Source organism: Falco biarmicus, chromosome 4, assembly GCF_023638135.1.
Source record: "Falco biarmicus isolate bFalBia1 chromosome 4, bFalBia1.pri, whole genome shotgun sequence".
NCBI lineage: Eukaryota > Metazoa > Chordata > Aves > Falconiformes > Falconidae > Falco > Falco biarmicus.
Window position 1 is genome coordinate 13,154,445 of NC_079291.1, and position 16,210 is coordinate 13,170,654.

Consider the following 16,210-nt stretch of genomic DNA (forward strand, 5'->3'; position numbering starts at 1 on the left):
AGGGGTGACTTTGTTGTATGTTATGACTGCTACATTTCTGTAAATGTTATTAGAAATCTTCATTATTCTTTTATATGCCATATTTTCAGGAATCTAGATGTGCAATTATTTGATTTTCCAAGAGATATGAGACAAAGGAATGGCCAGGGTCCAATTTTGAAAAGTGTTCAGGTATTAAATGTTTACATTTGGAAAAAAAATAAAAGGACTAGACTGCTGTCTGCCTCTTTAAATGCCCAAATAGCTCTGTGAAGCTTGTCTCATTTTGATTAAGAGCCAGAAGAAACTAAATGCCTAAACCTTTCTAGGCCTTTCTGAAAGTCATAGGTCTACTGTCCATAGTTGGTAATTGCTTTTCTTTCTTTCTCTATAGTATAGTGTAGTCATGGGATTGTATGGCTCTGCCAAAATGTGGATTGACTTTAGTTCTGTTTTGTGCTATCAACTTCTTCAAGGGCTACAGATGTGTAAAGGGACCTGAGAGAAGTTGTGGCCTTAATCTGCCTACCTTCAGGCCCCTTTGAGTGGATATAGATGTGAACTAAGCCAAAATGGTTGATGTACAAAAACTTTACACATTTTTTTGTGTGTATATGTTAATATCTATTTTTATGTGTATGTGTATATGTGCATATATACTCGTCATAACTGGGTATCTCAGGTTCAACAGTAGTTGGGGGTTTTTTTAGCTTTTAAAATGTCTTTTTGATTGGATTACTTAAGAGTATTATTACTTTTATGATAACTGTATGGTTGTTGAGCATAATTCAGCTCTCAAGTGCTGCTTCATCTCCCTCTGCTGTTGCACAGTACACAAGCCTAGCTGAAGGTTTTTTTAGTAAATTACTATGGGGCTTGTGATGTTTCTATCAAGAATTGTCCAGCTCCATACCAGCTGATTACATTAATCTCTCCATTGATGCACTTGACATGTTGACAGCATTTTAATGAGACTGGCTTATTGATAACTCAGAAATGTGTTGTTTTCCAGCCAATAGTAACATTTAATACAATATGGCTAAAGGCAATGCTTGCATTGAGCAAAAATATATGTAGTAGTATCTAATATTGTGATTGTTTCATTGAAATGCATAAATCTGTATTTTTTCCTTTCTCTGATGGGCAAATTGTTAGTTTTGTAACTGTCATTTTGGTGTGAGACCCTAAATCAGGAGAGACCCCAAAAAAAATTCAAGCCATGTAAAAGGAGATCAGCATTACCTCTGAATTACCGCACAGCTGAATAAAAGTTTGCAGTTTTATTCTTAAACTTGGATGACAACTGTATATAATTGTTGACTTTTCAGAGATAACTACTGTATGCTTGCATGCCCACATTCAAGAAGCAGCTGTATATTTTCTTGCTCTTCAGACACATCTGTCTAAAACAAATGCATTGACAATCAAAGCAAATGGCATCAGATATGTTAAATGTGCCTTGAATTTTTGCTTGATCTTTATCAGTGATGCTGAATGAGTTAAACTGATGATTTTTCAAAGATTCTTTGTATGCCATGACACTGTTAAAAACCAGGATGATGTTTAAAATAATTTTAGCAAGGCTAGGAAATCTCAAAATGTGTATAAAGAAACTGCTGCCGGGGGAAGCATGTTTCAGGTAATTCTTCATGGCCACTAAATGGTATCATTTTCAGCTGTCTTCCCCGCTGAAGAACAGCTCCACATAAGTAAACTTGTTTTTCATTTTTTATATTGGCAGTAAATTTGTTAATATAGGAAGACTAAAATTGAAATAGGTAGGTTTGATTTAAATGATCATGTTTTGTTGTGATTTGGTGGTTTTTTTCTGTGGGAAAAACTGAAAAACCATTTCCTCTTATGACAAACTATATTCTAAATCTGTAGTAGCTAGCATTCAACTAGCAGCTCGAAATTCTAAGTAACACTTCTTCCAAGAGCACATGTCAGCTTCAATTCCTATTTTACAAATTCATTTATGTCAGAAAATGAGATGCATGGAGAATATTATTGTTGATATTTTTTCAGCTGTGTGTCTACAGCTTTTAATAATAAGATCCTGCTTAGCTCATGGGAAAACATGTCCTAAATATGCTTTAGATTTTGCAGGTCTTTGAAGTAGGACATTAGAGAGTTTTGTTTGTAATCATATTAAGGTGCTATAATTCAGGAATTATGAAGTAATTAAGGTTGAATTATGAAAATTATCATTGTGTCTTCAAGTGAAGAAATTTTCATTCAGCAGTAATATGACAAAAGTCAAAGTCCATTGAGACTTGAAGGTGAAGTTAGGGGCTAATATTAGCAATTCAGATTTTCTTTTACTAGCTTTTATATAATAATTCTTTAAATTTCCTTTTTTTTTTTTTTAATTAAGCCCTTTTCTTAGACTTTGCCACACTTTTCACATTCCCAAGATGAAACAACTGTCAGAACTAGAAAGGTATTGCCCTACCTTTAGAAATAAGTTCCTAAAAAATAAGTCATGGAACTTATAATGTGCTTCTCCTAACAGATCTCAAAGGGTCTTTAGAAAGCAACAGACAAACTTTGCTGCAAATGCAATTTTGAACCTAGAGCTGTTTCTTTCAAGTTTCAGCACCATTTTAATCGTTCATAATCAGTAATGCCAACATACTGAATGACAGGAAGATAACCTGAGAGGAAAGGGACCTTTTGTGTGGTAACTGAGATAAATCTGTTTGTTTACTGAACCATGAAATGCGGTAGCAGATAATCCTAAGATTTTCTGGTACAGTTAGAAAACAATATCTTGTATGAGATCAAAGATAGACAATTCCCTGATTCTTTTGCAAAGTAATTTCAGGAGATAAATGTAACACTTTTTCACCAAGATTCAGGTTACTACTGGTTAGCTGCAAAGTGGCACGATAGTACTCTGTTTTAAAGAGAAGTACAAGGTTAATAGATTCATGCTTAGAAATAACATGTTCAGGGACAAATCAGAGTTGGATGTAATAGTAAGTAATACTGCTGGACTCCATGGGGATACTGTTGAGTTAAGGAGAACAGAATTTAGTGACATCTGCTGAAATTAATCTTTCAGAGATCCCTACACTTCCTTTTACACCCTGGGAGCCCTTATCACAATGGATGTGTGTCCTGTTTTACAATATGCTTGTTGCTGTAGGATGCAGACAGCCTGGCTGCATCCAAAAGGATAAATAAATGCCCACTGGAATAGGTATTCCATGTCCAGAAAGCTGCTCTTTTAAGGTTTGCCTTGAGGTAGCCACGAGTAACAGTAGTATTTTGAAATAACTTAATTTTCTGTGGTTGGCTTAGGAGCTGTGTGTTTGTTGCCTGTTATAGCAGAGGTGAGATGTTATTGCTGATGCCTGATCCAGAGGGACTTCCATGGTGTTATTCTGGTGTGCTCAGTAGTGACTTGTGCAGAGCATGGGCAGCTGCAGAGCCTCTCCTGGCTCCTGAGCATGGACCATGCCTCAGCTCCCTGGACGCACTAGTGGAAACTCAGTGTTTGTGAGCAAAAAGTGCTGCTTCCTTTTAGGGGTGGATGAGGGAAGGCAGAATGGTTTTAAATGATAGTTACTATCATGTTGAATGACATTTGAAAGTGAGAAGCTGAAAACCCCTTTAGCTGCTGATTTGTGTCGTAGTTATCCTTCAAGGCAGGCAATGACAAGCTGTTGAGAGATATTAACCCAGCTGCTAACACCCATGGAGGAGTGCAAAACTTAAGCATTAATCTTGTTTTGTGGCTTTTGTCAGTGTTGCATAAAGGAAGGTGTATTGTAATTGATCTCCAAACCAGAAAGGAAATGTCAGTATGTAGCTAGTAGTGGAATAGTCAAAATAAAGACCCATGGGATAATAGAAAATTCTTTTCACCCAGGGAAAGATTTACAACTTCCTCAGCCTGTTGAGAGCACAACATTATTACATTGTCAAATTTTAGTAATTTTGCACTGATGTGTAGGAAATCTGCTACAAATCACCAGATAGCCTGCCCAGATCCACTAAATGACTTGGAACCTTTTTAGACACCCTGAGTATAAAATTACAGTTCTCAAGGCTTCTGTTTAGCTCCCCTCTAACACTGGCAGCGAGTCAGAGTGCTAAGTGCCTATGATTTTGCTGATATTCGTACTGCTTCTCACATGCTTGGAAGCACCTTACCCTTGATAGAACCAAGTCCCTATCTCATGCCCTGATCCCATCAATAGCCACAAATCAGATACCTGCCTCTGTGGCCTTTGGGGCTTGCCCCAGCTGATTTTCTCCAGGTGTGGACTGAGTGCTGCACAAAAGCTTGCAGCAAGATGTGGGGTTTTTTTCAGACCACAGCTTCCACAGATGACAGTGTGGGGACTGGCAATATCTGCTGTCCAGCCAGTAGGTAGGTGGTTGCAGCGTACCTCCAGGCTGTGGAGGTCCCCAGCCCTGTGCCTTCTCTGCCTAGAGCATTGCTACTGCTCTCTGCAGCCAGGACTGAGGGAACTAGGGATCGCTGTTGAATCTCTTGCAGTTTGCATGAGAAAGCACACTCTCTGGGCACTCACACACATGTGGTAACCTGGATTTCAGTCCCCAGGACTGAAGGACTCCAAGGACTGCTCATACTATTTTATTCAGGGAGTTTTTCATGCAAATAATGCTTGCACATACTTGCAGTGTTGTCCATAGTCCTCAGTCTATCCAGAGTTATCCTCCATCATTGCACATGTTCTTCTGTCCCAAGACATCTGCTTTCATACAAATCAGAATGGAAGTGGTGTCCTTTGTCCCCCATATCTGGTGATTATGGTACTGCTCTGGGAGGCATGTGTTTGAATCTTGTCCTTCCCCCAGGTTTCCAACTTTCTGGGTAAATGCTCTAACCGTGGTCTCTATGTGTTCATGCTGAAGTGCAGCGAGTTCTGGGGGGGCAGAGGTGATTCCCAACTTCGGTAAAGCCAGAGAGGTGTCAGATTTAGGATATGCCTTTCTTCACTTGTGGTGGGCTCATGTTTTGGGTCAATGCCTTTCTGGGATTGCCTGCATTGTACAGGGAGCATAGGGTTCAACTAGAAAGCTGTGAATTTCATTGCTTAACAAGATGCTGAAAAGTTAGGAAACAGGATGCTCCAATGCCAGCAATGAATCCCTCCACATATGGAAGCCTCTGTAACAGTGAAACAAGAGAAAGAACAACCTGAGACATGACATTTAAGCACATTAGTGTATGTCATCCTGGGTGAGACCATTGGTTGGTAGAGCCTGATGTAACTTCTTTGATTTCAGCATAGCGAAAAAACAGTTTAGGGCAGTGTGGGATGGGGTTGTGGCCCACAAAGTTTGTTACAGTAATGAAATCCCAGATGTCAGGTATCCCCTTTGCTCATGTACTCATGGCTGAGAAAGAAATGATGGCTCATTTCTGGCAGAAAATAGTGCGTTTGTAGGTAAGCGAGCTATAAGACAACAGAAAGAGAATAAATCAGAAAACGTGGCCAAATGAGAGTGTAAGTGTGAGCTCTGTACTTGTTCTCACAGCACATTTGGTGGTAAGGCTTTTAACCATTTCAATACAGTGATGCAGGTGTCCTATATTTCATGTGAAATAGAAGTAACTATAAACAGAAGGGCATGGCAAAATCCGTAATCGTGCCTTTGTAGGACTTTGCATGGATAGACAAATATCCCCTAGCACAGGACTGGGGCCGTAAAGGGCAAACCTTGCTTTGCAGGAAACCACCTCCTCCTTTCCTCCATCAGGATGATAGATTCACTCAGTAACATCTATTTGACATTTAGTGTCTTAGATCCCACACGTCTACCTCTGTGACAGAAAAAGCATGATGTGGTAGCAGACTCACATTAATGCAGCTCTCAAGTCCAAACAGAGCCTGATGTCTTCTTTTGTAATAGCAAGTTGTAATTTTTGTTACCTACCCCTTAATTTTCAACCTGTGAACATTTTTCCCTGATTCTATTGTATCAGCTATTATACAGATTAGCCTATTTGCATGCTCTGCCAAGCTTAACCAAAAAGATTCAACTCTGCAGGTCACATTTATTAGCAGAAGGAATACTCCCAAGGTACGTTTGCTTAATTTTTCATCTTTAAATAGAGAGGATTGCCAAAAAATTAAACATCCTTGTCTTAAGAGGGAGAGAGGAGTCAGTAAAGGCATTGATGAAGTAGCAGTGATTTCAAAATAGCTTCTCATGTGTTGAATTTTAACCATTGGAGAGAAATACTGTGGTATTTCAGATTAAGTTTTGTGAAGAAATGTACATTATGTGCCAAACAAATCCCTACTTAGCTTCCTGTGGTAATCTGATTCCTAGGTTTTGAGTGTCTGATAATAACTTCCAACAGTTTTAGTTTTCCCCTAAACAGCACTGTTGGTAGAAAAAAATGCAGTTTCTAGTTACGGGAAGCAGGACTGAGTCGCATCTGGACCTGCAGAGCTTCCAGCTTGGCCCTGTGGCTTCTGATCCTGGGTCTTGGCTTTCTCTGCCCCAAGCTCTTGATCCACCTCTGTGTCAGGAGCCAGCAGGGAGTGGTAATGTGTAGGCAAAGGGGAGATCTCAGCTGGGCATGACTGAGCTGCAGAAAAGCAGAGAGCAGGTGGGTGTGAGGAGAAGTGTTTCCTCCTTCTGAGATCAGAGCAGACATCTAGGATAACAAGTAAAAATACCATATTGGCTGTATTGTCCGTTTTTACCAGCAGTAGGTCCTAATTTATATAGCAACAGGATTTTTCAGAAGTCTCTAACATGCTAGTGAAGTGGTTCTGTATTACTGAGGAAACTGTATATGTTTTCATATCAAATGAAGTTTGAGAAACAATAAAGTAAAATTCTTTGCAACGGTTTTCTAAGAATGGAGGAATTTTCATAACGTGGAAATTTTACTGACTGCAGTCTCACTATAACAATGTTATTACTCAGCAATAACAGGATGCCCACAGATGAAACATGAATTCACCCCTTTAGGTGAATTATGCTATCAGGTTAGAACAGTTGGCCTTACCCTGGTGTTAGATATGTAGCAAAATCAGTACAAAATCAGCAAAAAAATACAGCTGGAGTATGGGATGTTGCTGGAGGGTGGTGTGCGTGTTTTACCATTTAAACTGCCTTCGGGGAGTCTTGTGCATGTTCCCCTGAAGACACGATCTGCTCGTGCCTGAGGCTGTGCCGGCAAGCACACTGTGTGCAGAAGCAGGGAGCAGCTCAAAGCCCCCATCAGGGACAGTATAGACAGTAAATACTGTAAAAGCATGCTAATCCTTTCTAAATAATAGGCAGCTCACTGCTGGAGTGATAAATGAGGCAGTTCCATCCTGGGACAACTCTGGGGGCCATTTTTCTCAGTTTTCCATTACATTTTCTCAGTTTTCCATAGTCTAAATTTGTAGAAAGCAGTGTGTGACAGAGAGTCAGTGGTAAGGGAACATGAGCACAGATATCCAGGCTGAAATTTTGGAACACTGTGCAGTTTACTTCCTTGTACCTCCTTTTTTGTCTAAAAGAATTACCATCAAACAAAGTTTTAAGGTATCAAATGTTGTAACATGCTAGAGACACAATATGTATAGTGCTTGAGAAATACAAGAGAGCATTAGTTATTTTAGTATGGAGGGAAAATTTGTTGGAGAAACCTTGTTCAGATATGCTGAGAAGCTTTATTGAACAGGTCTTCATGCCATGATGGATTTCCTGAAAAAGGAGTGATTGCCCTATCTAAAACCCCTTGAAATCCTAACAAAATGCTAGTGGAAGGAAAGGCTGCTTACCACAACTTTACCCAACCAAAAGAAGACATTTTAAAATGCAAATTAAAGATGTTCGTGCAAGGTGATCCCAAATAGTCCAGCTTACTTTCTAAGTGAAGAGCATCATCACCCCTACAATGTGCAAGTTTGAACTAACAGACAATCAAATCTCAACTGCTCTAACATATAAAAGTTTAGTGAAAGAAAACAACACAAATCCTGTGGCAGATGTGTGCAAAGCAGGTAGATAGTTTGTGATATGCTGAAGGAAAATTAATCCAATATATTAATCAAAATATTATGAACCCATCACTGAATGGAAAATTTTATGTTACCTGTGGCTTGTGATACATGAATTTAAAGGTGTTTGCCTTTAGAAAAAGAAGTGCTGTTCATTGTCTTGTAGTTTGCAGATGGCTTTTCTTTATAAATTATAGCATTAAGATCCTGTGAGTGTATTCTTTGTCACTGAGTTACAGGTCTGTCTTCAGATAAAAGGAGAGTGCTGCAGGAAAAGAAAAAGATGTCAGTTGGCTTATGCTGAGCTTGTACAATGGTTTCCTTGTTATATGATAGAAGCTAAAATAAAGCAATGAATCCTGCAATGTGTTTGTTCATATAAAATGCCACTGGTGTATGGCTACTGGGGTTGCTCATTTTGGCTTGGATGAAATGCAGAGGCAATAATACATGTGTGTATACCAGGTTTCCTGTAGATAAAACAGTACGTCAGATTCAGCATGAAAAGGAATCTTGGTTTGTTAACAGTGATGATGGCCATGCTTCCCATGACATTACTATGGCCAGGTTTTTACTCCTGGGCTTTTTGTATAACAATCAATCACAGAGAAATTCCCCAGGAGACTTTAGTTCCTTGTACTGTCAGACAAATTGTTGTGGTTTAACCCCAGCTGGCAACCAAGCACCACGCAGCCACTTGCTCGCTCCCCCCCCCCCCCCCCAGAGGGATGGGAAGGAGGATCGGAAAGGAATGTAAAACTCAAGGGTTGAGATAAGAACAATTTAATAGGTAAAGCAAAAGCTGTGCATGCAAGCAAAGCAAAGCAAAGTATTCATTCACCACTTCCCATGGGCAGGCAGGTGTTCGGCCATCCCCAGGACAGCAGGGCTCCATTACTCGGGAAGACAAACACCATAATGCCAAATGTCACGTCCCTCCCCTTCCTTCTTCCCCCAGTTTATATGCTCAGCATGACATCATATGGTATGGAATACCCCTTTGGCTAGCTTGGGTCACCTGTCCTGGCTGTGTCCCCTCCCAATTTCTTGTGCCCCTCCAGCCCTCTGGCTGGCAGGGCCCAAGAAACCAAAAAGTCCTTGATTTAGTATAAATATCACCCAGCAACAAATAAAGCCATCAGTGTGCTATCAACATTGTTCTCACATCATAGCCAAAACACAGCACTGCACTAACTACTAAGAAGAAAATTAACTCTATCCCAGCTAAAAGCAGGACACAAATGAAGTGCATCATTATATCATGTTAATCGAAGGTAGCTACAACATTTAGAAAAAATTAGTATGAACTATTGCTTGTATTAATATCAAATGTGAATTAACTTTTACTTGATCTTTATGTAATATTTATCCCCAGATTTGCCATTGAGAAGCTGGGAGTGGAACTTTTTGAGACCATGTACAGCTATCTCAAGCAAGCGAGACAGCAGAACGCCAGTGAGGTGGAGATCAGGAGACGTCTGGAGAAACTGGTTTCTAGAGCAAGCGATTGCTTTGAAGTGGATCAGCTTCTCTACTTTGAAGAGCAGCTACAGGCTTCAGAATCATGTCTTCAGGTGTAAAAGGTGTGTCAGTAACAGCGCTGGAAAGGCAAGGAGGTGTGAAGATGCTGAGCTGCCTTCCTCAGGCCAGCAAGCGTGGGAGGTGTTTAGAGGAAACTGCTGAAGGTAACGTAGTACACAAGCATGTGGGTGAACTCTATTTGAGAATCCAGACGGCAGTGCGAACTGGGTAAATATGGTACAGATTACAGGGGCAGGAGGAAGAACAAATGTTTGTGACATTCGAGAGGAGGATTCACTGTTACCAGAGTCCCCTTTTTTCACCACTTAAGGCATAAAGAAAGGTGTTCTGGGCCTGGGCCAGGTGTCAATCCTGCCCTCAGACATCCTGGCAAAGCTGCATCTGATGGAAATGGGGTTAGACTCCAGCTGCTGTCGATTATCTGGCACTTAACTGGTCCTCATGACATTTGAGCCCGTATTTTTTGTACTTCAGCAGATTTACCCTTGAACATACATGGCCACTAATTGTCTTGTTATTATTCATTGTTCAAAAGGACTGCATTTAATCTGTGTGACTTTCAAAGGAACTGTGAAATACATGCATACATGTGTATTTATATTCATGCTCAGCTACGCAGAGATAGGTATATATATGCATAGAGGCAGAAGGATGTCAGGCCATATACCGAATGCATGTGCATGTGTAGAGACAGATGTGAGGCCTGAGCTATAGCCAACTATGTTAGATAGAAATCCTTACTGCGACTTCTAAGAGTTTTGGATCAAATTCATTGTACACAGATGGAACAATAAACGTGAGGGTTTTTGCTTGCACATAGTTACCATTAATGTTTTTTCTTAGTGTTTATGATCCTTTCTTCATATGCATCACACTTTTGCTGATGTCAGCTGTATATCATGCTCTGATTACATACCTGATGTTTTCCTTTCACCTCTTCTTTATTCTGCATGCTGAGCTCCTTCATCCATCTGTGTAAAACACTAAAAGGTAACAAAGTGGTACAATCCATAAGGGAATCTCAGATGAACTGTGGACCAAATTAATTTTAGGCATCAAACCATTATCATAATCCTTATAATTCCTGCTTTTATGCCACAACTCTTAAAGTACTCGGGCTGAATTAAATACATTAAAAGAAATTAATAATATGAATATCAAAAAACATTGTTATTTGGCCTGAGATGAGTTATTTACAGCTAAGGATGCTGGTATTGATAGTAATTTAAGCAATGCTACTGATCCATCTTTGTGACATGCTTTAAGATGCTCAAAGGGAAAGGTAAGTAGGGTCATCTTAATCTGTCTCAGCAGCAACACAGACTGAGGAAGCAAAGGACATGCACAGCTACAGAAGATGTGGCATTGTATTTCCAGCTCAAAGTAATAGAAGATCCTGGCATGTTTGATTTCAGCTTTTATTTGGAATACATGGTGTTACAAACCAGAGGCTAAAATCTGCTGTGATGTTCACTGAGGCAGGGAAACATAAGGGTTTTTTTCTTCTATGTGGTGCTTCAGATCCCTTAGGTGGAGAGACAGTTTGAAGCCCAGATTTTCAGTAAGGTTCATTCTCTTTCCTGTTACTACTTCTTGTACTTACACTGCCCATCCTTCTCAGTGTTGTGTCTATACCTGCCTCCATATTTTTTGCACATGACTCCGTTTAAGACCATTTAAACACAGACGTGCCGAAGTCCAAGATACAGGAGGAGGGGTTGGATGTTGCAGGGACTAAAAAGTTCACAAAGCAAACAGTAACTGACACTTGGTGAGAATAATGTCAGAGAAAGATAATCTTGACTACTGCTCTTACCTCTGGCTGTGATTCAAAGTGATTTACCACAGAAACTTCAAAAACAGCCTCTGTAAGCAGCCAGTTCCATTTTATTAATGACAAACACCTCATCAGACTTTATTTGTGCAGCATGCAAGAAAGAGTTGCGTAGGAATGGGTCAGGCTCTTGAAGGCAGTCAAGCACTAGGAAGATCATTAAAGGGCAACCCTTAAAGCCTGGAAAACATGGTTTAGCCATGCAAGTTGCCCCTCAGGGAAACAGTTGCTCTCTGATGAGAAGTACTTCTGGTTGTTGCATGCAAAAAAGACATCACAGTGCTTTTTACAGTTACTTCAGTTGCTTTCTTCTTTCTGCAGGATATGACCTTCAAGTCATGTGAGGATCTGGAGGCTACTGCTTTACTGGTTATATGCTTTAAACGCTTTGGTTTGGTTTTGCCATCAATCATACCACAGTTAGGTGATGTGGTATACATATTAAACTCAGCAGGAACCTTTTTGTCTTTGTACTGTAGTAAAAGCACATAAATAAATACCGTGGATTTGACAGAAATTCTTACATGACTGTTTCTTTTGACAGTCATTTCAGAAAGGTGTTAGGTTGCATTATATGCCTTTGTTTCTACTCTGATTTTCCAATAAAGCCCTACCTTTTTCAGATCTCATCCCTTTCAAAATCCTCAGCAAATTGCTGGGTTTGAAACTGCATCATCCGGACCAGGACTGGCTCTTATTTTAGAGACAATTAGGTCTTTCTCCACCAGAACTTGATAAAACCCAATTAATTTGTTTCTGTCCTGCCTTCTGTACCCCAGGGAGGATATGCATCAGGAGTTCCACAGCTGACTTTTGGTTTGGTTTTAGTGATGTTTAAAGGCCTTATTCTACACTAATGCAGCTGCACTAATGCAGTGGGGATTTTGTGTGCTATCACCAAGCTTGCAGAGATGGGCATGTGCGTATATAGAAAAAAAAGTTGCAAGGTCTTTTTCCAGACAATTGCCATATCTATCTGTTTTACAACATAACAACTAAGTATACCCATCATACTGATATTATCTTGATAATGTATAGTCTACACTGTTCATGATTCATGTGATACTGTTATCATAAACCTTGCACAAACACACATGTCTCCTATCAGATTCTCTCTTGAGGTCGCCACTGGCTAAAAATCCACTGATTCTGAATATTTCAGACTAAATAGATCAATGAAGATTTTTTAAAAAAATATGTAGACACATGAATCAAAAATTGTGTATATTTTATAAAAATATATATAGACACATGAATCAAAAATTGTCTCTACACACCCTGGGGTAGAGAGGCTGGTGCCATAATATGGGTAGGCTGTCTTTGTGGAACCTGGGGAAGCTGCATTTGGTACAATGGTATGAGTATTAAAGGTAACAGCATTTATTGAAATGTCATGCTGATAATCTCTATATGGTTACCAGATCAGTTATTTTTCTGTAGGCAAGTGCAGTATAAAAAGAGAATAGTAAATTTTGAACTGACAAAAAAAAGTATGGTAATGAATCCTTAGAGGTCCCTAGAAATGCCAAAAGTCTCAAGAAAGCAGGAATGGTCAGTGATCATGAAGTCCAAGCAATAGTCAAGCCCAGTCAGGCTTTTAACAGGCCTTATTGTTCCATGAACAGGTTAATCTACAAGGAGAGAAGGGCAGAGTTCTTTTCTAACCTAATAAAGCCTTGATGGAAGGAGAGAAACAGATCAAATTCATTACAAGGTCTATTACAAAATGCAGTGACTTGCCAGAATTTTTTTTTTTAGAAAAAATAAATCTCTTCATAGAAGATCAGATCTTGCATAGGATAGATTTTAGTTTTCAGGTTTATTCTGCTTGCTGCAGGAAAAGGGCTTAAGATGAAGAAAAGACTTAGTCCCTGTCTTTTATATATGAAATGCATTTCATATGTGAAAACAAAGGAATTACAAGCAAGTTCATTTCCAGCAAAATCCCATTGCTTGTGGTCATTAGTAGAAAACTAAAAGAAAGAAGGAGGGTTGTTACTATCATGTATCTTCAGTAATAAAAAAGCAACAGAGCTGCTGGAAGTGAATGTGAGGAAATAAATGTAAAGATGTTAGATTCCTGCAGATTGGGCTTCATAAAAGGTCTCATTTGACCTACGGATTTGTACCAAAAGCTTCACAAGCATTGGGCAACCTTGCTGCTTTTTTATTGACTCTCTTAAAAATGCTACGGGCTGTATTGATGCAGAGATAACTGCAAACAAAGGAAGTGAGGTGAGTAATTATTTAATGCTTTAGTGCCTTGAACCTGGTGAAAAGGTGCTTGAACTATAAAGGGAAAAAGAACATTTGAATTTTTTGATAAGGAGTAGAACTGTCAACATCTTGTCCACAGCTGGATTAGCAGGCAGACCAATTATATTTGTCACAGCAAAGAAAAAGTTAATCCTTTCTTAGAGGTGATTGGCCTGCCAGATAATCCCTAGAAGGCATCAGAGTTTCCTGTCTATAAAATGAATTAGAGGTTTCCAGTGTCTGAAAATCCTGCCTGCAGGAAAGGATCATCCTTCTGCAGGACCTGGCTCTGTGGGTGCTGCCTTGTGAGGACCAGCTCCGAGATGCCCTCAGGGCCAAACCACAAACCTGCAGCTGGCACAGCCAGAGCTCACCCCTGACCACTGCTGGCTCTCCAGCTCCACATGTAACTGGGGTGATGGAGCATCGAGCAGATACACAGGTGAAAAAAAGATAGGAGGCAGCAAAGCAGGCTTACAGACTTGCCTTTCAGTGCACTATAAGTGCAACTGGTGTTACCTGAAGGAATTTACTGGGCAAGAGAAGAAAAGCTCAAAGAGGAAAGTCACTTAGAGACAAGGAACAATAGGCATGTAGGCATACTTAATTTTATATCTGTAATATGTGTTCACAACACATCATAACCTGAAAACCCTTTAGTCTGTCTCCTCTGAAAACGGTGTTTTTCAGGAGAGGTCCCACAGAAAGTTTTCTGCATGTGATTATCAGTACTAAGTAGAAGTCTCATGAAAATACAGTCACCAACTGCTGATCTGGCTGATGATTATTACTGCTCAGGAATATGACTGCCTTGATGAGAACTACCCAGATGTCCTGGGCCTGTGTACATGAGAAGAGCTGGGAACAGCAAAGGCAAATGTATTTATGTACAGACTTGTTGGAACAGGGGGTGGGGAAGGGACAGAATAGAAAGAAAATGGTCATGGGTTCCTCCCTCTTGCACCTTCTCCTCATATACATAATTCCCCACCCAGTCCTACTTATTTTTGTCACTTTTTCATCATTGGGGGAAGGAAGGGAGAGTGGATGGTTTTCTGCAGGCACTGAAATAACTGGAATGAGACCAGGAGGGAAATCCTAGCAGGAAACCTTGACCTCAAGTGCAGTGTTCAGAGCAAGAGAAGACATGCAAAGAAGATATCCATACAACTATGGGTCCAATTTTCTTTTATCTGGATTGTAATATGTCCATCATATAATTAGTATTGACAGATAATTTGCCATGTTAGCTCTGCAGACAGGTTTCAGTCTTGAGTTGTTTCACACATGGTTTGCTGCAGCCACCTGATTTTCGGTATTCCCACACTGTGTAGCTGGTCACTACCCCATCAGGTCAGGAAACAGAAACCAGGTCATGAGAATAAACTTCCCAGCAGAAAAATCAGTCTGTTGAGGAAAACAAACTTTTAGTCAGCTGGTTTAGAAGTGCATCTTTTAATTATTTAGTATATATTTATCCATTCCACTTGATGAGACCTGGCCAGGGATTCCCAGTGTTTTGCAACATGCCAGCAATGCACACATTGTGACTATCATCCCACAGATAAAATGGGCTCTTTTTTATTGTCATTTTCATTAATACCTGGGTAGCTGTTATCAAAGTACAAAGGCAGTGGTGTGCAAACAAGAAATAATACTTCCAAAGAAAAATGGCAAATGGAAGGGGAGAAGGTTACACCTTTCTACTAATTAACTGTCCTGTGTATTGATTCATTTTTCCATTTAGAATCTGCAGTCTGTCTTGGGGAATCTGAGAATGTTATATCTCCATATTTGTATCTATATAGAGAAATTAATTGTGAATCTGTCATGATTTGTCTATCTGTCAAATGCCTGTACATCTACACATGCGCACACAGACATATATACACATATAGGTATGTATATATCCTTACGCACAGCACATCACCAAATCTTCAGGAATACTTTTTCTCTCTTAATAAACAAAACATCTGCCAACTACTCAGAAAAAATCTTACAAGCAGCTAAATGCACAGCTAAATACACCTTAAGGGGAAAAACCCCAAAAGTCCTGATAAGCACCAGCACCAGGCACTGTACAAAACAGTCCCAAGGCGATCCCAACTTCAGAGACCTCACAGCTGAAGTACCAAACTGGAAGATGCGTATAAGACGGCTCAGAGTAGCCTGAGCATGTGTAGCAAAATGCGACAGGCAGCCTGCAAAGTGCAGCACTCCTCTTGCTCCTCACCTGACACCATGCCAGGCAGTCAGGGTGGCTTGCAGGTACCGGGGGAGAGCAAGGTATTAAAGAGCAATGCAGTGCTTAGTGAGAGGTAAAATGAGTTTTAATATGGAAACTCATTATTTCATGAAATGTGACTCCATGGCTGTACAAGCGAGTGTGCAGGTGATGCACTATTGATAAGGTGATTCTGTGCCAGAACTTTATGCCCCAGAGGTTTCTGAGGGCTACAAACAAGCTGGGAACCTGTGAATTGCTCTGCTCCCTCCACTGCTATCTGCTGACCCCTCAAGGCCCACCTTATTGTACCATGTCATGTGGATATTTGCTTGGACTGTATAATTTGCCCTCAGCATCTCTAATATGATTTTTTTTTCCCTATTG

The 16,210-nt window shown here is 40.0% G+C and overlaps 1 protein-coding gene across 1 annotated transcript in view; it reads left to right on the top strand.

The window, feature by feature from the left end:
• NEK11 (NIMA related kinase 11) overlaps positions 1 to 10,324 on the top strand; it is an 80,042-nt gene extending 69,718 nt beyond the window's left edge. The window contains 1 exon segment of the mRNA XM_056338663.1: positions 9,343 to 10,324. Within this exon segment, the coding sequence (XP_056194638.1) occupies positions 9,343 to 9,547 (205 nt within the window). The 3' untranslated portion in view covers positions 9,548 to 10,324.
• The last annotated feature ends 5,886 nt before the right edge of the window (positions 10,325 to 16,210 follow it).